Source organism: Macaca thibetana, chromosome 12 (assembly GCF_024542745.1).
Source record: "Macaca thibetana thibetana isolate TM-01 chromosome 12, ASM2454274v1, whole genome shotgun sequence".
NCBI lineage: Eukaryota > Metazoa > Chordata > Mammalia > Primates > Cercopithecidae > Macaca > Macaca thibetana.
This window is the reverse complement of record NC_065589.1, coordinates 102,730,514-102,756,345: the sequence shown is the minus strand read 5'-3', so window position 1 is coordinate 102,756,345 and position 25,832 is coordinate 102,730,514. Positions and strand designations below refer to the sequence as shown.

Below are 25,832 nucleotides of genomic sequence, written 5' to 3'. Positions count from 1 at the left end.
ACTATGTATCCCTTGTGTCTTTTGTACTCACTTCCCTTGCAAATAGTAGCACTGCAAGATGGAAAAAAAAAAAAAAAAAAAAAAAAAAAAAAAAAAAAAACATGAAAACAACAGCAACAAAACCTAGCATTTTAGGACAGATACTTAGATATTTATTCATCTGCTTAATTTTACTTTAAAACCTTTCCATCTGTTATTTTTTTTGCAACAATAATCAAATTAGGTAATTTTAAAATTCTTAGATGAAATTATTTCATGTATACATAAGGATTCTTAATTTTTATAACATGCTTCAAAAATTTTCTATCTCAACTTTTATATGAAATGTTACATGAGGTTCAGTTAACACTAAACTTTGTGCTAGATCCTAGTATAGGTACTTTCATATAAAAATATACTCATATCTAAATTCTATAAGAATCCTATGAGTAGACATTATACACTGTATAAAATGAGGAAGCGCATGTTCAAATAATCTGCCCAGGGAAGCAGAATAAGTGGTAGAAATAAGATATATACAGCACTATTATTTAATCATTGTTTTAGATGACAATGCCATGATCCTCTTAATTCAATACAGAAGTAGGAAGAAATGCTTTTCCTTTCTTTCTCATGCCCAGGAGAGTACCAGGCTCTTAATTTAAATGTAAAAATATTATTTAAACAAATGCAAATAAATGCATTTTTTTTCCATTGTAAAAGTGTAAGAATTACCACACTGCCTTGGACCTGTGGTCAGCTGTGCCCAATAATCGGTCCCTGTCCATGACAGTGAGGGACATATTAATCTCCTTCTTGAAATCAACTTCACGTTTTTGTGGTGTTCCAAAATACTGTAGATGTATCTAATATATCTTTAAAGATCTATCATTTATGAATGCATCCAAAATGTATAAACATAAATATACACTTATGTCTCAATTCATACAATTTTGAATGTCTACAGCAAGTTACTATATATTTCATTCATTTGGTACTACAATTTCTATTTATTCAATACTGTTCTCAATCCAAATTTGACTGTTATGTTTTCTATGAGAATAGCTAGGTGTTACTTTGCATTCTTTATTCAAATAGCTTAAAGTAGTATCTTAAATTTATGTTTGTTGTAATAAATTTACTTGATTCAACTCTATAATAATACGTTAAAATGCCTAGTTTTAAACTATTACATTAAACATTTGTTAACTAATACTGATAATATCAGTAAGTCAAAACTAATATTATTGTAATATTGAGAAAATTTGATCAGAGTTTTTGATTTCTGAGAAGCGTTAATGTGGTAAAGTAAAAAGAGAAATGCCATATTCAATACAGTGTTTATTGAACTAATAATTAATTTAGGAAAAGGTACAAATTAATGAGAAGTTTCTGTTGAAGAGGTAGCCATGAAAGAAATGAAATTAATAAATGGATTATTTAAAGTAATTTATTCTGACTGGAGGAGAAACATAAAGGAGAGGATAAAATTTAGTTTACCAAGAAATGATTCATAAAAGGAAGTTTGTTAAGTTTGGGTAATTTAAGTATGAATGTTTAAACATAAAATGTTGTGCAGTCTGCTTCAGTAGAAGTGGTCACTGAAGTGTTAAATTATGACTAAATATGTATTTAAAAAAAATCTCCAGTGATGGAAAACTTTTATCATCTAGATATTCTAGAGAAAATTTTACTGAAAGCTGATGAGGAAGACACAGGTATTTTTCTGAGTAGACAATTTCTGTTCAACTGAAAATATTACATGCATCAACTGAAAAGGAAAAGGAACGATCATAAAATTAATATTAAGTAATATGGTGGATGCAATTGAAGACATAAAAGTAGGCCATTACATTAGAAACAGTGGTTACAATTCTAGAGCTAAAGGTGGGAAGAAAAATGGAATGTGTGCTGCAATACCAGTGGAAAACTCCCAAGATGAAGGCCAATTCCAAAATTGGTTTAAAAATACAAAGCCTTGGGGGGAAATCTCAATACTTAGTGCCATGCAGATAAAGTAGCTAGCTTGCTACCTAAATATCTTATGCTTTAGGGCAAAGCGAGAGTAAACAATAAAGATTTCTTCTACAAAAACTCAACAAAGTCCCTTCCTATTTCTTAGGGTTTCAGAGGTACAGGGTGATGTGACCTGAAATTATAAAGGTGATGTCTAGCATATTCAACTGCAGTTATTAAGCACTGTTCAACATATATTTATTTATTCTATACAAATGTAGGGCAATAGTAGGATATCAGGAGGTGTTATTACAAGGTTTTGAGTATGTGAATGTCTTAATTAGTACAATATCTAACTCTGATTCTCTGAAAATATTCAATTCACTTTCAGCTCCAATGCTCATATGCTGAAATACTGATGCTAGCTACTTCATCACTTTAAAGTCTGAAACATTGGGAAATGAATAAGACATACAAATAGGATTGGATATCTGGTACTTCAGCATAGTCCTTGTTCTTGTTCCAAGATTTCTTTTTTTGTTGTTTTTGTTTTGTTTTTGTTGTTTATTTGTTTTGTTTTGAGATGGAGTCTTACTCTATCTCACAGGCTGGAGTGCAGTGGCACGATCTTGGCTCACTGCAACACCTGCCTTCTGAGTTCAAGCAATTCTCCTGCCTCAGCCTCCTTAGTAGCAGGGATTACAGGCATGTGCCACCACACCAGACTGATTTTTGTAATTTTAGTAGAGATGGGGTTTTCCCATGTTGGTCAGGCTTGTCTCGAACTCCTGACCTCATGATCCTCCCACCTCGGCCTCCAAAAGTGCTGGGATTACAGGAGTGAGCCAGCGCTCCCAGCCCCAAGATTTCTTAATGATTTCTACATAGCTACCAAAATGTAACACCAAAGCTTTCTAGGGACCTTGTATTAGTGTCAATTTCAACCACCCATTTACTTAGCATTTAGCCATCTTCAAAATCTAGAAACTACACTCTCAATATATTTTTAAAATTTGTAATTGTTTAAAAATAATGCAATCAAAAAGTTGAAATAAACAGATAAAATGAGAAAGATTTGTTTAAATCAAGCTTCAGTATGAATTAACAAATTTGTCTATCTTGCATAAATGTTAGTCATAAAACTCTTACCAGATTTGTTTAACATTTGTAGGAAGATGTTGCAGACAGAAATTTCTGAAAGCTTATGACAAAATTACCCATTCACACACATTTCTTTCCTAATCCCAGTGTTAGATTACTTTTCTTAGACCCAAAGTGAGAAGGTTTTAGCAGGCAATGCCCAAAAAATTGATTTAGGAAGTAGAGACAAATGTCTTCACTAAATCTAAAATGGTACAAAATATTAAAGTAGTATTTTACATTACAGAGAATACTATTTGGAGTGAGTCAAAAATACCTTTACATATTTGATCACTGTATAATCACAAATATGCTATATTTTATTTTTTTCTCTACTTATATATGCACTCATAAATTCCTAAAGGCACCTTTGACTATGACTATGCTAGACTATGATTTACCTAGAGGTAGAGGTTATCGATTATTCATCATTGTATTCCCTCTTTTCTTGAACAGTATCCAGTAAATATTCAGTAGATATCTTTTGCTGATCAATATATTTGATGTTTGACAAATGAATAAACGAATGCATGAAAACATGGAAGAGGCATAGTTGAATACACAGGAATGCACATACATATATAGAGGTCTCATATATGTGTGCATTCCCTATTCTGCAAAGAATGTATAGCATCATTCATAAGAACACGCTTTCATCTAATTATCAACCAGTCATTTCTCACTGAAAGGAAGGTTAATCCACTATGGGAAACTTTTTACATATAAGACCAGAGAAAATAAGTTTTTAAATTTTATTCCTTCTTTCTTTATTCACTCATTCTTTAATTCATTAATTCTTCCATTTTTTAAGTGAGATGATTACATTCTAGTACTTGGGCGTATGTAAATTGTATTCATTCAGTCATGTAAATTGTGTGTCATTCAGTTCTTGTCCCAGGATGACAATATTTAATTTTAGAGGTGTTCGCTTGATGGGTACTTCAAAGTGAAAAACGATTTTATATTAAAAAACAAATATACAATTAATGTAATTTAATTTCATCAATTCATTTAAATAAATGATTATTTTAAATTTAAGTGCTGGTATGGATGACACAAATAGTATATGTGAGTTTTGGAATTAGCTAGGCCTGGGTTGAAATCTAGGCTCCTCTCCTTACAAAACATGTATCTTCAAGCAAGTCACCTCATTTCAGATTACTCATTTCTAATAAGAAGGGAGAGTAATACTTCCTGCATGCATCACACATTGAACTCAGATCTAGCCTCTTATATTTTCATATTTTAACCTTAGTTTTCCCCTTAAATCTACTTTCTTTCTTCTTTTACAGTTTTAATTTTTTTTTTTTTTTTTTTTTTTTTTTTTTTTTTTTTTTTTGAGACGGAGTCTTTCTCTGTCATCAGGCTGGAGTGCAGTGGCACGATCTCAGCTTACTGCAACCTCTGCCTCCCAGGTTCAGCCTCAGACTCCTGAGTAGCTGGGACTACAGGCGTGTGCTATCACGCCCGACTAATTTTTGTATTTTTAATAGAGATGGGGTTTCAGCATGTTGGCCAGGATGGTCTCGATCTCTTGATCTTGTGATCCGCCTGCCTCAGCCTCCCAAAGTGCTGGGATTACAGGCGTGAGCCACCGCACCCAACCCTTCTTTTTCTTTGTAAGTCAATAAAACTCAGGAAAAAAAAATTTGCAGGTTTTTTGAGAGATTAAGAGATAAAATGTACATAAAATCTGTATCATCTGAGTTAGTTTAACAGCTGATAAATAACATGAATATTAAATTTAAAAAGTGTATATGGCATACCAATATCCATATAATTATAATGTCTGATTTTATTCCCAACAGAAAAAAATAGGCTTAAGTATTTCTACTCCTTTAACACGATAGCTTTTTCTGCTACCATCCTAATGTGAAAAAAGGAGAAATAAAATATTTCCCTAAATTATGATAATATCAGCAATTATTAATCTATTTTTTATTCTTAAGCAAATGTTGCTGGTAAGCATATGAGTCTAATTCTTGTCTAGGAATTGTATAAAGTTAATTTAGTATCAAGTGCTAGGTTGAAGGTTAATTAATCTAATTTTATTGACTTGTTTAAGCATGGAAGAGCATGAAATAAACCTTTGTCGTTATAAACATCTGAAATATGAGGTTGTTTATAGCTGTAAAATCTAAGAAAAGCGGTCTAATAAAGACAAATTAATTTAAATGGATAAACAGTTAATAGTTATGCAAATAATATATAATGTATTGGGTTTGGTTTATTTGGTTATTCTGACCTATTGATTATATTTAAGGCTAAGAATATGTCCCAAATCAAGGGGAAATAACATAATGACATCAGAGCTGCTTGATAATAGCTGCCCAATATACAACTACGTTAACTGTTTTTGTTAAGCAGTGCCACTTGTACCTCAAAGCACAAACTAGAGTTTAAACTTGGACAGAAAAATATGACATCTGTGTTCCTTTTGTTCCCCATGGCATGACTAGCATGGCAAACGCTAAAGTAACCTACAATCTCTTACCTAGAATCATAAAGGATAGACATTGATGTGACAGTTTTTCTCGGCCTTTACTGCTCCAAAGACATGCACATTTCGGAATTTGTTCTTTGAAAATATGCCAAGGGGGAGAAAGCAAATCAGGGACATACAATGTCCTGACTTTTGAAATGTGGATAGCACTGGCTGCTGAAGTTGAATTGCTCAATATCCCTGCTGAAAAGTTGTAGTCTGTTTGAAATCACTGATGACAACTTCCTTAGGCTCTTCTTAAGCATTCTCTAAGGGGCCACAAGGTCACCGGTCCACATCGAGGAGTGCTGCTCAGCCTGACAGCAGGACCGGTGAAGAGCAAATTGGGCAGCCTCCTTTCTGCAAGGCCAATGTTTTGAGGAACCAAAGCCATAATTAGTCATCACAATATACAGAAATAATTCCTACCTTTCTAAAACTTGTGACAGAAACAGAACTCATTATCTTCCTCCCAAATGCTTTCCAACAAAGGCTTCTCCAATACCTGTGCATTTTCTTATGTATTCCTCACCCTAAGGACTTGGAAAATAATGCTGAACACTTAATAAAATAATTAGATTGGAGCAATCACAAAACTAAAGAATATGACAAAGTGCTTAATTCAGATCACTCTGTAAATGAATGTCCCTTTGGTACTTACATATTCATCTTGCATCCTTCTGCCTTAAAAAATATCCACCCTAAAAATATAAGATCTAGTTCCTGCCCATATTTTCTAAGGTAACTGAAGGAGGACACCCTAAATAGAACTTGAGCTGTCTGTACATATTGTAGCCCCCTTCCCAGTCGTTATTACTGTCACTGTCATTGCACTACTAACCTTTCATTTATGCCAAATTTTACCTAATTTTTGAATAACAAGCACTTTTAAAAAATACTCTTATTTTATTGCTGGACCCCTAGAAGTTCAAATTATAGCAAGTTCTGATTATTTTGTTTCTCGTCTATTGCAGTGGTTTTAAAATTTTCATTTTGTGGGTTTACTATGTTGAAGACAATATTTTGTGTTCTTTAAATTGTTTTGAATGTTAAAAAATGTAATATATATAAAGAGACAGATGTCATTTGCAATTTCCATATTAAGATGAGGAAAGAGGTTCAGAGAAGAACAATTGAGCAAACAAAACAATGTGGAGACGTGACAGTATAGACGGTCCTCTATACTGTTTTCTGTGCCTTGTTTACCATTAAACCCACTAGCCATTTTTTACTTGAAAAATCTTTGTCTTCCTTTACATTGCAAATTAGGAGTCATTATGAAATCTATTTTTTCAAACCAATGGGATCTTTTTCTATCAGATCACTGTGTCATTAAGACTTTTCTAAGACATTCATATAGCTGTGACACTTCATATTTCAAATGTTATCAGTGTTCCTCTACTGCTATAGAATGAATTTCAAACTCTAGCTAAGCATACCATATTCCCGAGAATTATTTCATGGTCTAATGTTATTGTCCAATACTATTTCAACAGCACCATTTATCTTACACCACTCAAATGCCTGAAGCACAGAGTGTATTTCTCCTTGCCTCATCTTTTTCCTCAAATACACTCAGAGGCTCCAAAGGACAGAGGATATACCTGACTTTCCTCTTATTCTCCATCTGCTTTTGAGAGACAATCACAAAGTAAAAACACACAACAAACAAAAGGCAAAGAAAAGAGAAAATGAAATAAACTAAGTTTTTCTAGTAAGTTAAGATATGGTATATTAAGCCTGTCTAGTTCTTTACTTAGAGATATTTAGTGTAAGTTCCAGAACACTCAGGAAACATCATATAATAGTTTTAGAAAGTATCATAGAGATGAGAAAACCGATAAAAAATAATAGTAAAATAAATCATTTTTCTATTATTTTCTGACTCTCCATTCTTTGGAAATTTATTAATGAAGGAAGATGTGTTATTATAATTGTGATAGAATGATAAGTGTATCATAAGCTGCCATACCCCATAATACAATACAGGAACTAATAGTAATTATTTAACACTATTCATTAAGAACATATTACATGGAGAATACATGCAACCTGTTGGGGTAAAATAGATAAATCAGACATAACCTCTTACTTGAAGTAATTTACAACCTGCTGGAGAGAAACAGACATCTAAATTTAAAGGAGCCATGGAATAGAACAGGCAGCATTCCCAGGCCAATTTCATAAAGTTATGTTTCATGTCCAAAGGCCACACACAGATAAGAGGTCAATCGTAGCCATAAAATATGGAATATCATAGAGTAATGTGATAAATGTAAAAACCGATGCGCACGCGCACACACACACACAGAGATGATGAAAGAAAGGAGATGATTTTATAAAGAACCATTTTCCCCAAAAAGATAAACAAAAAACAGATGCCCATATAAATCTAACCAAAAAAAAGAAAAAAAAAAAAAGATGCAGGCAAAATGCTCACAGCAAGTTATTTTTAGTGTTTGTTTCAAACGAAGAAGTAGAACATAAAAAATAACATTGCTATCTTGTTTGTGACCACGTGGAGAATTGTTCTTGCTATGGGCAAGAAGCAATATTATATATTATAAGGAGTGTCCTGGAGTTTTGCCATTCTGCCATTTCAAAAACACTGAGTGTCTGAACTGATGTGATTTCAGAAGCAATGTAATATTAAAGTTAGGTCTTTTGAGTTCTCCCTTTTCTGACATTTCAAATAATTTTAAAATGTTGTATTTTCTTCTATTTTTAAAAGAGAAAATTAATTACATAAAAATTATCTGTACAAATTAAACATTACCCAAATTCCAGCAATAAGAGATGTCATTGTTAACATTTCTATGTACTGCCTTTAATACTTTTCTCTGTGTATGTACATGTGTATTATACATAGATATATACACATTTGTCATATATATGTATATATTAATATATGCATATGTGTGTATATATACCTTTTATAAGATTGGGTCATATGCTTTACATATACTACATTATTGGCCACAACTTTGTGGTGACTATTCCTACCTTTGTATTTATTGTTTTTGATTTGTTTCTGGGACGAAAATCCCTTTCCCTATATAGCCAGATGGCCCATTCCCACCTTTACTTAAGGTCTTCATGCAAATACCATCATCTCAGGGAGGCTTTCACTGGCAATCCTAATATTAGATTTCAAATCTCCCCTCAAAATTCCATATCCCTCTTTTCTGCTCTGGTTTTCTCTTAACAGCTTTTAACATTATTAACATACTGAACAATATCGTAAACATTTATTTTCTTTATTTTCTGTCCTCACCCTCTTAGACATGAAGTTCCACAAAGTCAATTTTTCTTTTTGTGTCTGTTTTGTTCACTGATATGTCCTCTAGTGAATAGCATAGTGTCTGGTATAGACTAGTTGGTCAGTAAATATCTGTTGATGAATGGATATAAGAAGAGAATATTGGCACTGTAATATTTATATGTATAAATATATTTAAATTATATATATGTATAAATATAGATAAAATATATTATATATATTTTAATCTCACCAGGTAATGTATGAACAAGGTAAGGAACAGAAAGCTGAGATTCTAATTCTTATAGTCTGTGGGTCTACTGGCATAGGGATTTATAATAAGAAAGAGGTGAAAAGGATGATTCTCTCTTCTGTAGTTGGGCATAATTTAGGCTACTTACATACCTAGACATACACTGCCATGTTATTTTAGAGCATGAGGGAAATAAATCATGAAATCATAAAGGAAAATTAAACAGAAATATGTATTTTTGACTCAAGAATGTTATGACTAGTTCCTCAATGTTAACAACAGTGTTAACAATAGGTTTTCTGTTACTCATTAATTTTGTTGCTAGTAACAATCTTTGTCTTTTCAGTGTCTACATAAGTATTTTAGAGAAATTTGGGGAAAATTGTATCTGGGACTGTGATTCTGGCCCAAGCTGTAACCATTTCTAGACAAAATCCAAATAGAACTCACATTTAAATACATGAACCTCATAGTTTTATAGTATTCTCAATTAGTCCAAATCCATTATTTTACAGACAAGGGAAATGGGACACACAGAGGGGATGTAACTTGCCCAAAGAGACAGTGAGCTTGAATCGATAACAGTGGACATATTTCTAATTCTTAGTGTTAGTTCAGAAAATTAATGATATGAGTACTCAGACATTTATGTAAATGTACAGAAGTTTATATCCTAGAAAAAAGTAGTAAAAGATGAACACATACACACCTAATTACTGAATGATACGGTGTTAGTTAAAGTAGGGAAAATGCAGATAATGGAACACTGAGCATCCATTAAAACTAAAAGCATTTAATTACACAAATTAATATGCAACGCTGTTTGTAATGTATAGTAAATATAAGAGTGTGTATCATAGAGGGTGGAGCAAGATGGCCGAATAGGAACAGCTCCAGTCTCCAACTCCCAGCGCGAGCGACACAGCAGACCGGTGATTTCTGCATTTTCAAATGAGGTACTGGGTTCATCTCACTGGGGAGTGCCAGACGATCGGTGCTGGTCAGCTGCTGCAGCCCGACCAGCGAGAGCTGAAGCAGGGCGAGGCATTGCCTCACCTGGGAAGCTCAAGGGGGAAGGGAATCCCTTTTCCTAGCCAGGGGAACTGAGACACACAACACCTGGAAAATCGGGTAACTCCCACCCCAATACTGCGCTTTAAGCAAACAGGCACACCAGGAGATCATATCCCACACCTGGCCGGGAGGGTCCCACACCCACGGAGCCTCCCTCATTGCTAGCACAGCAGTCTGTGATCTACCGGCAAGGCAGCAGCGAGGCTGGGGGAGGGGCGCCCGCCATTGCTGAGGCTTAAGTAGGTAAACAAAGCTGCTGGGAAGCTCGAACTGGGTGGAGCTCACAGCAGCTCAAGGAAACCTGCCTGTCTCTGTAGACTCCACCTCTGGGGACAGGGCAATAACAAACGCAGCCGAAACCTCTGCAGACGCAAACGACTCTGTCTGACAGCTTTGAAGAGAGCAGTGGATCTCCCAACACGGAGGTTGAGATCTGAGAAGGGACAGACTCCCTGCTCAAGTGGGTCCCTGACCCCTGAGTAGCCTAACTGGGAGACATCCCCCACTAGGGGCAGTCTGACACCACACACCTCACAGGGTGGAGTACACCCCTGAGAGGAAGCTTCCAAAGCAAGAATCAGACAGGTACACTCGCTGTTCAGAAATATTCTATCTTCTGCAGCCTCTGCTGCTGATACCCAGGCAAACAGGGTCTGGAGTGGACCTCAAGCAATCTCCAACAGACCTACAGCTGAGGGTCCTGACTGTTAGAAGGAAAACTATCAAACAGGAAGGACACCTACACCAAAACCCCATCAGTACATCACCATCATCAAAGACCAGAGGCAGATAAAACCACAAAGATGGGGAAAAAGCAGGGCAGAAAAGCTGGACATTCAAAAAATAAGAACGCATCTCCCCTGGAAAAGAAGCGCAGCTCATCGCCAGCAACGGATCAAAGCTGGATGGAGAATGACTTTGACGAGATGAGAGAAGAAGGCTTCAGTCCATCAAATTTCTCAGAGCTAAAGGAGGAATTACGTACCCAGCGCAAAGAAACTAAAAATCTTGAAAAAAAAGTGGAAGAATTGATGGCCAGAGTAATTAATGCAGAGAAGGTCATAAATGAAATGAAAGAGATGAAAACCATGACACGAGAAATACGTGACAAATGCACAAGCTTCAGTAACTGACTCGATCAACTGGAAGAAAGAGTATCTGCGATTGAGGATCAAATGAATGAAATGAAGCGAGAAGAGAAACCAAAAGAAAAAAGAAGAAAAAGAAATGAACAAAGCCTGCAAGAAGTATGGGATTATGTAAAAAGACCAAATCTACGTCTGATTGGGGTGCCTGAAAGTGAGGGGGAAAATGGAACTAAGTTGGAAAACACTCTTCAGGATATCATCCAGGAGAACTTCCCCAACCTAGTAGGGCAGGCCAACATTCAAATCCAGGAAATACAGAGAATGCCACAAAGATACTCCTCCAGAAGAGCAACTCCAAGACACATAATTGCCAGATTCACCAAAGTTGAAATGAAGGAAAAAATCTTAAGGGCAGCCAGAGAGAAAGGTCGGGTTACCTACAAAGGGAAGCCCATCAGACTAACAGCAGATATCTCGGCAGAAACTCTCCAAGCCAGAAGAGAGTGGGGGCCAATATTCAACATTCTTAAAGAAAAGAATTTTAAACACAGAATTTCATATCCAGCCAAACTAAGTTTCATAAGTGAAGGAGAAATAAAATCCTTTACAGATAAGCAAATGCTTAGAGATTTTGTCACCACTAGGCCTGCCTTACAAGAGACCCTGAAGGAAGCACTAAACATGGAAAGGAACAACCAGTACAAGCCATTGCAAAAACATGCCAAAATGTAAAGACCATCGAGGCTAGGAAGAAACTGCATCAACTAACGAGCAAAATAACCAGTTAATATCATAATGGCAGGATCAAGTTCACACATAACAATCTTAACCTTAAATGTAAATGGACTAAATGCTCCAATTAAAAGACACAGACTGGCAAACTGGATAAAGAGTCAAGACCCATCAGTCTGCTGTATTCAGGAGACCCATCTCACACGCAGAGACATACATAGGCTCAAAATAAAGGGATGGAGGAAGATTTACCAAGCAAATGGAGAACGAAAAAAAGCGGGGGTTGCAATACTAGTCTCTGATAAAACAGACTTTAAACCATCAAAGATCAAAAGAGACAAAGAAGGCCATTACATAATGGTAAAGGGATCAATTCAACAGGAAGAGCTAACTATCCTAAATATATATGCACCCAATACAGGAGCACCCAGATTCATAAAGCAAGTCCTTAGAGACTTACAAAGAGACTTAGACTCCCATACAATACTAATGGGAGACTTCAACACCCCACTGTCAACATTAGACAGATCAACGAGACAGAAAGTTAACAAGGATATCCAGGAATTGAACTCATCTCTGCAGCAAGCAGACCTAATAGACATCTATAGAACTCTCCACCCCAAATCAACAGAATATACATTCTTCTCAGCACCACATCGTACTTACTCCAAAATCGACCACGTAATTGGAAGTAAAGCACTCCTCAGCAAATGTACAAGAACAGAAATTATAACAAACTGTCTCTCAGACCACAGTGCAATCAAACTAGAACTCAGGACTAAGAAACTCAATCAAAACCGCTCAACTACATGGAAACTGAACAACCTGCTCCTGAATGACTACTGGGTACATAACGAAATGAAGGCAGAAATAAAGATGTTCTTTGAAACCAATGAGAACAAAGATACACCATACCAGAATCTCTGGGACATATTTAAAGCAGTGTGTAGAGGGAAATTTATAGCACTAAATGCCCACAAGAGAAAGCAGGAAAGATCTAAAATTGACACTCTAACATCACAATGAAAAGAACTAGAGAAGCAAGAGCAAACACATTCAAAAGCTAGCAGAAGGCTAGAAATAACTAAGATCAGAGCAGAACTGAAGGAGATAGAGACACAAAAAACCCTCCTAAAATCAATGAATCCAGGAGTTGGTTTTTTGAAAAGATCAACAAAATTGACAGACCACTAGCAAGACTAATAAAGAAGAAAAGAGAGAAGAATCAAATCGACGCAATTAAAAATGATAAAGGGGATATCACCACCGACCCCACAGAAATACAAACTACCATCAGAGAATACTATAAACACCTCTACGCAAATAAACTGCAAAATCTAGAAGAAATGGATAATTTCCTGGACACTTACACTCTTCCAAGACTAAACCAGGAAGAAGTTGAATCCCTGAATAGACCAATAGCAGGCTCTGAAATTGAGGCAATAATTAATAGCCTACCAACCAAAAAGAGTCCAGGACCAGATGGATTCACAGCTGAATTCTACCAGAGGTACAAGGAGGAGTTGGTACCATTCCTTCTGAAACTATTCCAATGAATAGAAAAAGAGGGAATCCTCCCTAACTCATTTTATGAGGCCAACATCATCCTGATACCAAAGCCTGGCAGAGACACAACAAAAAAAGAGAATTTTAGACCAATATCCCTGATGAACATTGATGCAAAAATCCTCAATAAAATACTGGCAAACCGGATTCAGCAACACATCAAAAAGCTTATCCACCATGATCAAGTGGGCTTCATCCCTGGGATGCAAGGCTGGTTCAACATTCGCAAATCAATAAACATAATCCAGCATATAAACAGAACCAACGACAAGAACCACATGATTATATCAATAGATGCAGAAAAGGCTTTTGACAAAATTCAACAGCCCTTCATGCTAAAAACGCTCAATATATTCGGTATTGATGGAACGTACCTCAAAATAATAAGAGCTATTTATGACAAACCCACAGCCAATACCATACTGAATGGGCAAAAACTGGAAAAATTCCCTTTGAAAACTGGCACAAGACAGGGATGCCCTCTCTCACCACTCCTATTCAACATAGTGTTGGAAGTTCTGGCTAGGGCAATTAGGCAAGAGAAAGAAATCAAGGGTATTCAGTTAGGAAAAGAAGAAGTCAAATTGTCCCTGTTTGCAGATGACATGATTGTATATTTAGAAAAACCCATTGTCTCAGCCCAAAATCTCCTTAAGCTGATAAGCAACTTCAGCAAAGTCTCAGGATACAAAATTAATGTGCAACAATCACAAGCATTCTTATACACCAGTAACAGACAAACAGAGAGCCAAATCAGGAATGAACTTCCATTCACAATTGCTTCAAGGAGAATCAAATACCTAGGAATCCAACTTACAAGGGATGTAAAGGACCTCTTCAAGGAGAACTACAAACCACTGCTCAGTGAAATTAAAGAGGACACAAACAAATGGAAGAACATACCATGCTCATGGATAGGAAGAATCAATATCGTGAAAATGGCCATACTGCCCAAGGTAATTCATAAATTCAATGCCATCCCCATCAAGCTACCAATGAGTTTCTTCACAGAATTGGAAAAAACTGCTTTAAAGTTCATATGGAACCAAAAAAGAGCCCGCATCTCCAAGACAATCCTAAGTCAAAAGAACTAAGCTGGAGGCATCACGCTACCTGACTTCAAACTATGCTACAAGGCTACAGTAACCAAAACAGCATGGTACTGGTACCAAAACAGAGATATAGACCAATGGAACAGAACAGAGTCCTCAGAAATAATACCACACATCTACAGCCATCTGATCTTTGACAAACCTGAGAGAAACAAGAAATGGGGAAAGGATTCCCTATTTAATAAATGGTGCTGGGAAAATTGGCTAGCCATAAGTAGAAAGCTGAAACTGGATCCTTTCCTTACTCCTTATACGAAAATTAATTCAAGATGGATTAGAGACTAAATGTTAGACCTAATACCATAAAAACTCTAGAGGAAAACCTAGGTAGTACCATTCAGGACATAGGCATGGGCAAAGACTTCATGTCTAAAACACCAAAAGCAACAGCAGCAAAAGCCAAAATTGACAAATGGGATCTCATTAAACTAAAGAGCTTCTGCACAGCAAAAGAAACTACCATCAGAGTGAACAGGCAACCTACAGAATGGGAGAAAAATTTTGGAATCTACTCATCTGACAAAGGGCTAATATCCAGAACCTATAAAGAACTCAAACAAATTTACAAGAAAAAAACAAACAACCCCATCAAAAAGTGGGCAAAGGATATGAACAGACATTTCTCAAAAGAAGACATTCATACAGCCAACAGACACATGAAAAAATGCTCATCACCACTGGCCATCAGAGAAATGCAAATCCAAACCACAATGAGATACCATCTCACACCAGTTAGAATGGCGATCATTACAAAGTCAGGAAACAACAGGTGCTGGAGAGGATGTGGAGAAATAGGAACACTTTTACACTGTTGGTGGGATTGTAAACTAGTTCAACCAGTAGGGAAAACAGTATGGAGATTCCTCAAGGATCTAGAACTAGATGTACCATATGACCCAGCCATCCCATTACTGGGTATATACCCAAAGGATTATAAATTATGCTGCTATAAAGACACATGCACACGTATGTTTATTGCAGCACTCTTCACAATAGCAAAGACTTGGAATCAACCCAAATGTCCATCAGTGACAGATTGGATTAAGAAAATGTGGCACATATACACCATGGAATACTATGCAGCCATCAAAAAGGATAAGTTTGTGTCCTTTGTAGGGACATGGATGCAGCTGGAATCCATCATTCTTAGCAAACTATCACAAGAACAGAAAACCAAACACCGCATGTTCTCACTCATCGGTGGGAACTGAACAATGAGATCACTTGGACTCAGGAAGGGGAACATCACACACCAGGGCCTATCATGGGGAGAGGGGAGGGGGGAGGGATTGCATTGGGAGTTATACCTGATGTAAATGACGAGTTGATGGGTGCAGCACACCAACATGGCACAAGTATACATATGTAACAAACCTGCACGTTATGCACATGTACCCTACAACTTAAAGTATAATAATAATAAATTAATTAAAAAAAAGAGTGTGTATCATAGGGTCTCATTTTTTAGTATATAATCTGCAAAAGTATATTTACATAGACACACTTAGAGGAACTGAACAGAAACCAAAATAACAGTGGGAAATACTAGGAAACGTGGATATTGTAAGAAATTCTCAGAATTGCTAATTTTTTATTTCTAAAAAAGTTTATGGTCTCATAAATAATAAAATTGGGAAGTTGAATTTAATACTGGCTTTGAAAATTTGTTTTTTTAAATTATAGTATGCGAGGAAATACTTTATATTATTCTCTGTTCGAATGGAGAAATAATTGAGTTAGGTGCCTTTAGGTATATAGAGAACCTTTAGTAATTTCTCAGAAGAATTAGTATTAAAAAATCAGAAGAAAATGAAATATGTACAAAAATACAGACTTTTAATTTTTGCTACTTGACTACAATGACAAAACTTTAGCCAGGAGCTTCTTGGGAAAATAGAAGCTATAGTATGGAATGCCCAAGGAAACTCCAGCAAGTTACCTCAACAAGACCATATATCACAGTGATACACCTTCAACATTTAAAAATAAAAGCTAGTTTTAATAACAAAGTCATGCAGAAATAAAAAAGACCTAGTGTCACTAAGCACAGATTTTAAGATTAGTTGTATCTGTCCCCACATAGCATTTCTTTCCTATGGAAGTTTTTATATGTGCATACTAGTATGATCATCTTAAAGAGGAAGAAACTAAGGTTTGGAGAGGCTAATAGGCTTTACCAGCAGTAATGGAGGAATATGTATCTGAATCCAGGGAAGTCCGAATCCAGAATTTGAATTCTTTCCTGTTAACGTTTCTTCTTGCGGAATCAACAGAACTTCTTTACTGTCTGGCTCACCTTTGATAGTGAAGATACTGGTCAATAAATGATTCCCTCTAGTGTTGTCAACATAGCAGACTGATGTGAGCAGAATATAAATTTAAATATGCATTCAAAATCCAGAAAACAGGAGGAATACTTCTAAAGCGAGGAGTCCCTGACCTCCTCACTCTCCTCTACTATGTCCCTTTGTGAATGCCAAGCACTGGTGATTTACATCTAGGAGAAGTTTATTCGTACATTTCCATATCTCCCTAGTCGTCAGTGGTAGGAGTCTACAAGGGGAGTGGTCGCTGTGCTGCGGAGGATATATAACCAAAAAGAGGCTATGGAAATGTGCAAAAACCAATAAAAAATATGTTTATTTGTTTTATTTTTGAGATAACATTGCCCAGGCTGAAATGCAGTGAAGCAATCACAACTCACTGCAGCCTCAACTTCCCCAGCTCAGGTGATCCTCCTAGATCAGTCTCCCAAGTAGCTAGGACCATAGGCGCACACCACCATGGCTGGCTATATATCTATATCTCTATATATATATCTATATATATATATATATTTTTTTTTTTTTTTTTTTGAGATGGAGTCTCGCTCTGTCGCCCAGGCTGGAGTACAGTGGCGCAATCTCCGCTCACTGCAAGCTCTGCCTCCTGGGTTCACGCCATTCTCCTGCCTCAGCCTCCTGAGTAGCTGGGACTACAGGTGCCCTCCACCTCGCCCGGCTAATTCTTTCGTATTTTTATTAGAGACGGGGTTTCACCATGTTAGCCAGTATGGTCTCCATCTCCTGACCTCGTGATACTCCCACCTCGGCCTCCCGAAGTGATGGGATTACAGGCGTCAGTCACCGCTCCGGGCCCATGCCTGGCTAATTTTTTATCTTTTTTTGTAGAGATGGGCCAACTTTTGCCATTTTGCTCAGGCTGGGCCTGAACTTCTGAGCTCTAGTGATCCTCCTACCTAGGTATCCCAAAGTGCTGTGGTTATAGGCATGAGCCACCACACCTGGTCTGAAAATATGTTCTTAATAGACTGGCCACCAGTGGATTTGCCAGCCAAACTGCATCTGGTGACACATCAAAAATCCAGTGGTCTTCCTTCATTTTGCCCTTTCTCTGACCCCTTTAGTACAAATGGCAGCAGTTATGCTGAGGTGGTTGAATCCATGAGCCACACCTATAATCCTTTATAACAAATGACTGTTCAGTCCTACCCTTGATTTCTTCTTCAAAACATACTTTCTACTTAATTTTGCAACATGACGAGGCTGAGAATTTTCTAAATTTTCAATTTCACTTAACAATTCCTTCAGTTTATCTTTCCCCTCTCATTGTTTACTATCAGCAGCAAGGAGAAACCAGGCCATGACTTTCACATTTTGCATAGTCTCTGCTAAATGTAAAATTAATCACTTGCAATTTCTACCTTCCACAAAACACTAGACAGAACGGAGTTCAGTGGAGCTCTTTGTCACCTTTTAACAAAGATTACCTTTCCTCTGGTTTCCAAAAACATGTGCCCCCTTTCTGAGACTTCACCAGAAGTAACTTTAATATCCAATAATCTCTTAAAAGTAATTGAGGCTTTTTTTTTTTTTTTTTTAATCCACATGTCCCTCAACATTCTGCCATCTTCTTCCCATTACCCAACTCCAAAGCCACAGTCACATTTTTCGGTATTTGTTACAGCAGCACCACAATTCTGGTATCATAATATTCATTAGTTTGCTATGGCTGCCATAAAAGTCACAAAGACTGGGTGGCTTACACAACAGAAGTTTATCTTCTCAAAAGCTGGAAGGCTGGGATTGAGGTGTCAGCACATTTTGGTCTCTTTTGAGGCCTCTCTTCTTGGCTTACAGAGAGCTGCCTTCACATGGTCTGTTCATTCACAAGGTCATCGCTGTGTGTACAATGTGTCTGATACCTCCCTCTCTGTTCTTATCACCCTTCTTACAAAGACACCAGTCAAATTGGATTTGGAATCACCATAATGAAACATTTTTTTGTTTTGTTTTTTTGGGTTTTTTTTTTTTTTTTTTTTAAAAAAAAAAAAAAAAAAAAAACAGAGTCTTGCTCTGTTGCCCAGGCTGGAGTGCAATGGCGCAGTCTCAGCTCACTGCAACCTCCGCCTCCTGGCTTCAAGCCATTCTCCTGCCTTAGCCTCCCAAGTAGCTAGGACTACAGGCATGCACCATCATGCCTGTATAATTTTTGTATTTTTAGTAGGGATAGGGTTTCACCATGTTGACCAGGTTAGTCTTGAACTACGTTGGCCAGGCTAGTCTTGAACTACTGACCTCAAGTGAGCCGCCTGTCTTGGCATGCCAAAGTGCTGGGATTACAGGTGTGAGCCACCACACCTGGCCATTTTAAACTCAATCACCTCTTCAAAGGCCCTATCTCCAAATACAGTCCCATTCCAAGATACTGGGTATCAGGTCTTCAACATATGAATTCAGGGAGAGGGAGGCACAATTCAGCCCATAAAATGAAAAAAAAAAAAAGCCTATATATTTGTATATATGTACATATATACACACACATATGTATATACACACACATATGTTATATGTATATACACACATATATGTTACATGTATAACATGTATATACATATATGTTATTTTCTCACTGAAATTTATTTAGTTTGAGATCTTAACTCCAATTCAATCAGTATTTACTATTCACTAGCTATGTGCCACACAAAGGGATACCTGAGGTGAGACGAATGAGATAATAAGGGTTAACTAGGAAAAAAAGGTAGGAGACACATTTGGGTTCAGTGAGCTATTTGAGCATAGACACTTAAGTGTGGAATGGTGCTGTGTTATGCAGTGAGTATATGTGTGTGTGTGCCTGTGTTCATGTTAATAAGATAGTAGTAGTGGGGCAGGTAGGGTAATTACATTTCTTTAATTTCGGAGCATGAAATCTATTGTGGATATTGCTGAGAAGTAATGCTGGGGAGGTAAGTTTACAAAAAAAAAAAAAAAAAACCCTTAAATTCAATGTAATAATAGTCTAACACTAGGGAGAAATCTTAGAAGGTAGGAAGGCATGGTCAAGTTACGATTGAGTTCAATAATTCTTCACAGTAGTAGTGATTTCTATAGCTCACAATAAAACGTATTTAATAGTACAAACATTGTCAAAATAACATTCTATTTTTTTTAAAAATACATTGTTTTTATATTATTTAATATATCTACTTTAATAAATGTAATCAACCCAAATGTCCATCAGTGACAGATTGGATTAAGAAAATGTGGCACATATACACCATGGAATACTATGCAGCCATCAAAAAGGATGAGTTTGTGTCCTTTGTAGGGACATGGATGCAGCTGGAAACCATCATTCTTAGCAAACTATCACAAGAACAGAAAACCAAACACCGCATGTTCTCACTCATAGGTGGGAACTGAACAATGAGATCACTTGGACTCAGGAAGAGGAACATCACACACTGGGGCCTATCATGGGGAGGGGGGCGGAGGGAGGGATTGCATTGGGAGTTATACCTGATGTAAATGACGAGTTGATGGGTGCAGCACACCAACATGGCACAAGTATACATATGGAACAAACCTGCACGTTATGCACATGTACCCTACAACTTAAAGTATAATAATAATAAATAAATTAAAAAAAATAAAATAAAATAAATACTGAAAAAAAAAAAAAAGAAAAGACTAAGGAGCCTTGTGTTCATGAGAAGAAGCTTTAATTGCTAAACATGTAAATAAACCTATTTACTGCCATGTTAAAAAAAAAAAAAAATGTCCCACAAATAAATGCGAAAAAAGACTAGTTTTTATTATTTTTTCTAGGCTTCTCTTGGAGTTTTCTTTTTATTCCACACATAATTATTAGTAAAAATGACCATCAGGAGACAAAGTGAATCCTTTCAAGGAACAAATTTATTCCTTAAATTGAAGGCTATAGTGATAACATTTCTATGTGAAAAAAACTATCACCTTCATAGATCTGGATACTATATGGATAGCCCAAAGGGCATAAGTTTTGCACAATTCAAATAGTTTTTCAATCTATGAAGAAAATAAAAATATATTACCAGCAAAACTAAAGCAAGCACTATATTGTATCTCTGAAGGCAATGTCTGTTTCCTGTAAAGGTTTTTAGATGAAACAGTGCATACTTACTTTTCATTAACAATACATGACCACTGCCAATTGATATCCGTGACTAAAAACTATTTCCAAAAATCTCCTCTGGTGAGGAGAATTGACCACTAGAAAGATATCTGAGGATTTCATATTCCCTTAGCTGGACTCTTTTTTTTTTATTGTCCATGATCATTGACACTTTTTTTACATTTTACTTATACTCATTTACATTTTAGTACCATGTGATTTATAAATATCCTAGGTAAAACAAGGGCAATCTTACATATTCTGGAAATTTCAAATCTGAGAACATGAGTGTGAAATCCTCCTGAACCATCTCTCTCTCCTTCCCAGGTCCTAATAGCAGGCCTTGAACAGTGCAAAACAGTCTTCTTAAATACATTAGTCTTTCTTGTCATAAAAATATTTTCCTCTAGATACTACTTACTGGTTTTTTTTCATTTAATTCATAACCGAGTTTTCAGAAAATAATTTACATTTTTCACAACTTCTTCTCCTTTCAATTATTTAACTATAGTCTGGTTTCTATCTCTATAGTGCTTCCAAAACATCTTTCACAATGGCTGTCTAACTGAGAAATCCAATAAACCACTTATAACACTTGTCCTCTTTGAACTGTCTGGAGTTGATACTCATTGGCACTCTATTCCTTTGATTTGTAGGAATCTACTCTTCAGTAAATCTCCCTCAACTTCTAAATCTTCTCCTTTACTTTTGTTGATTCCTGTTTGAGACAGCAGCAAATAGTGGTATTTCTGAGGGTTCCAACCTTAATTTTCTAATCCTCTTTCCATAAACCGACTCTTGTGTCCTGGTATAAAATGTACCTAATAAACTGTCCCCAATATATCTCTTGAGCCTTCTCTTCTCCTGTTGTGCATATAACCTTTTTCTATTCTCAGCTACCTTTATCTTTTATTTTTAGACCTATTCTCCTTTGATTGTGCTATACCCTCTTTTGAAAAAGATTTTCAATCCCTTCTTTCCTATAAACCTACAATATGTTTTCTAAAAATACTGTGAAAATGTGTCTTCATGTATAAAGCCTCCCACTCTCCCAGTAGGAATCATTCATTCATCTCTATTCAATTGTTTTCCCAGAGCACTTTGGTCATATTTCTATTATAATAATTATCAAATAATATTTTAATTTTCTAAAAGCGATTCATCTTCCCAAAATGAATTTTAAGTTCCTCTAAAGTAAAAACTATTGAGATTGTTACAGCATAAAGACTGCAATGCAGTGTAAGAATTTTAACCAGGGTACGGACTTTAGAATTGAACAGGACTGGTCTGAGTCTCAGACCCCTTCCTAGTGTGTGACCTTAATGTTGTAATCTATGAAAACGGAATAACAATTAGATAATAATAATACTTATGGTTAACAGTCTACACACATAAAATGTGTATAGGGCTTAACACAGTACATGGTACAGAGTATTTGCTAGGTCAGTTTTAGCTGTCATTGACTTCAAAATTTTAGAGACTCACTCATCATAGATTATTACTAAATATTTAGTAAAGGAATTGATGAATAAACAATAACAGAGTGTAATTCTTCCTTGCTTCTTATATGGTTTAAGTAGGTGAGGAATGCAGTAGAGTCGTCTTCAGTATCTGTGGGGAACTGGTTCCAAGACTTTCCTTGGATACCAAAATCTTCGGATGCTCAAGTCCCAGATAAAAAATATGGCATCGTATTTGCATATAAGCTATGCACACCCTCCGCTATATGTGTAACATCTCCAGATTATTTATCATACCTAATACAATGTAAATGCTATGTAAATAGTTGTTTTGCTGTATTATTTAGAGAATAACAACTTGGGAAAGTCTGCACAGAAAAATTTGGAAAGAAAAAGTCTGTATGGGGTCAACACAGACACAATTTTTCTTTCCTAATACTTCTGATTTGCACTTGGTTGAGCCCACAAATGTGGAGTGTAGGGATATAGAGGGTTGATTGTATACACATTATGCCCACTATCAGAATAGATTTTAAGGCATAGAAGACCAAGGTACACACATTTCCAAAGATACAGAGATAGAGACACAAGTACAGAAAAGTAGGAGAGGTTGCTCTAAACTCCCACAATTAATATATATTTTCCTGGATGTGTTTATCAGTTAGGCCAATTATTTTTAAATTGTATGACTTTGATGATACTTAGTAAGAGCACAAAGTGGAAAAAAAAAATCAATGTGGGCTGCTACACCCATGAGAGATTTTTATTCTCGTAACACAGGTACGTTCTCTGGACAGGGAGTCATCCTGAGATCTATTTTTGGGTGGGAAAAGTGGGCCTGAAATGGATATATTTTGCCCAGAATTAGTGAGACAGGGGCAGGACAAACGAAGACTGGGATTCAGAGGAAGCATTACTGGTGTTCTAAAATAGAAATAAAATAAGTACCTGAATCAATTTTTGGCCAAGGAGAACCTTAGATATACTAACTCTGAAATGTTAATGAATCTATTGTTCTCTTCATTCTTTTCTCTTGTTGCAATACCCAAGTTCAAGCCCTAATCACTTGTTAATTGAAGTGTGGTCAAACCTTTTGATGTAGAGTCCCTGTGGGTGATCTACAAGACTTTCCTTTACATGCCAACAAGTATCACCTTCACCACAAAACTCCTTCAGCTCAAGCCTCTGCCTCAAGTCTCAGCAATTCATTATGAATAAAATAGTAGCATTTTGGTAATAAAATACCTGAATTTTAATACAATTGTGCTTTAAAACCACTACTAGGTACTTTGAGATTACTGGAAGTGATCAGATTCCAATCAGGGCTACTCATTATGACACTGGTTATTAAGGATTATATGCCAGATATGATTGATCTCTAAAGCTCAAAGGCACAATGCAAAAATAATTTCCATTGTGATGAACATTGACAGTTACCCCAAAGGTGATCCTAGAAATTTCTCAGAGGAGATGAGTTTACTTTGCATATATGTTCAAAACACTACAAACTGAATCAAGAAAGAATGATTTAAAGTATTAAGAAACAAAGTTTCTGAAAATTTTTCAGACTGTAAAAAAGGTCTTACTCTAAGACTTTTCATCTGTAAAGAGGGTCTTACTGATGAAGGTAGGGCAGTTCTCAGTAAAATTTTGGAAAACAAAATATAGCACTTCATCTGTGTTTGAAATAAAAAGTCAGTTACTAAATAAAAATTAGCATTCCAAATATAGTACACAGAAATAGTCTTAAAACACCTGCTTCTGTACTTCTCTAATTAAAAGCTACTCTTTTCTAGCAGATGTATTTTTATTAAACAGTTCCACGAGCTTTTACATGTATTATATTTCTAGACACTCTAGCAGTCTGTGGTGCAAACACTTGTTGGTGAGTGAAGCAAAGGTTAAGTGTGTATGACACAGATGAGCCCCGAGATTAAGTATACTCTGTGAAATGCATGTGGATGTTCATGATTTAAACCAATGAACTGTGGCCTGAAATGATGTCACACGAAGCGCAGCGGTAAGTGGAAGGTTAAACCTACTTGCATCTCGGCTCATTAAACGCAGTTAAAGTGCAAATCCCCTCATTCTGACAGTAGTGATCACAAGGGTTCTCTTTCTGGTCACAGCGCTGACTTTTAAACCCCACAGAGCATCTGCAGAATTTCAGTAAAATACAGCTAAATAAAGCGTCTGACTTTTTTGTTGCTAAATATGTTTTAAATTCATTTCATACAGAGATAGTAACATTTGAACGAAAGGTTCCCAGATATGCTCACTTCTCTCTCAAACACACTCATCACATGCTACTCTGACAAGGTCGGGAGCGGGATGCAGATGTGGGTTATACGTGGGCATCATCCTTCCAGTCAAACAGTGATGAAACTCCCAACAGTGACCATGTAATCTGAATGATTTTATTTCAAATTATCCACTCTGGATAATCAGATCATGGAGGGGGGAAAATATTAAATTCCAGATTTTCTCAGGAGCACTATGGATATACCCAATATATTTCCTAGGTGTTGAGAAACCCAGACATTCAAGTTATTCTAAAGCAGCCAGGGGCTTAGTAGGTTTACATAATAAAACAGTCTATGTCTCATACAAACATCAAATAGCATTATACATTTGAAAGAATATTACAAGTTCTTTTGAAAAAAATGGCCATAAGTACCAAAGGATTCATAAAAGATGATTATCTCTGGGCTTCACATATGAGAATAAGGTCAATAGAATTATTACAATTTTCTCTGGCATTTCCAAGTTCAAAGGTCTATGCATGTCTGAAATGGTATGATGCTAAGAACAGAATGAGCTCTTCCTCATGAAATCATTAGCAATTTGATGAAGGAGGAGATTCTGCAGCACGTGAGCTGATGAGGGACAATACTTGATCAGAGATGTCCATGAAACACTCATTTAAAATTACCCCAGGAAAGGAGAATAATAGAACGGGGATTTCATGTACATACAAAGGCTTATTATAAAATGCCCATCACTTGATTAAATACTCACAGACACACAGGTACATTTGTCTCCGGGTCCAGCTGGCATGTGCCACCATTGTAACAGTAGCCATCACATAACTGACAGCTAGAGGCAATCTTTCCATTAGTGCAGCTGCAACAACAAAGAAAAAAATTTCATTGTTATTGGCAACATTATTGCTGAAAACTGACATAAACTTTCTGTGGATGAGAATATTCATCATATAGGAGAGATGGAGTGGCTGGTTAAAAGGAAGTTTTCAGGACGTCTGACCCACTAGAGGCAGTTTTTATTTAATTTATGTT

General features: G+C 36.2%; 1 protein-coding gene across 2 annotated transcripts in view; it reads right to left on the bottom strand.

Moving 5' to 3' along the window:
- The window catches only part of LRP1B (LDL receptor related protein 1B), a 1,933,102-nt gene that overhangs the window by 20,649 nt on the left and 1,886,621 nt on the right, over positions 1–25,832 (bottom strand). The window contains exons 86-87 of one of the 2 annotated variants that reach the window (XM_050752792.1): positions 25,555–25,659; positions 24,579–24,692 (exon numbers count right to left, since the gene is read on the bottom strand). In XM_050752792.1, the coding sequence (XP_050608749.1) occupies positions 24,579–24,692; positions 25,555–25,659 (219 nt within the window). The remainder of the gene's footprint in view (positions 1–24,578; positions 24,693–25,554; positions 25,660–25,832) is intronic. The other variant, XM_050752793.1, reaches the window with a different exon arrangement.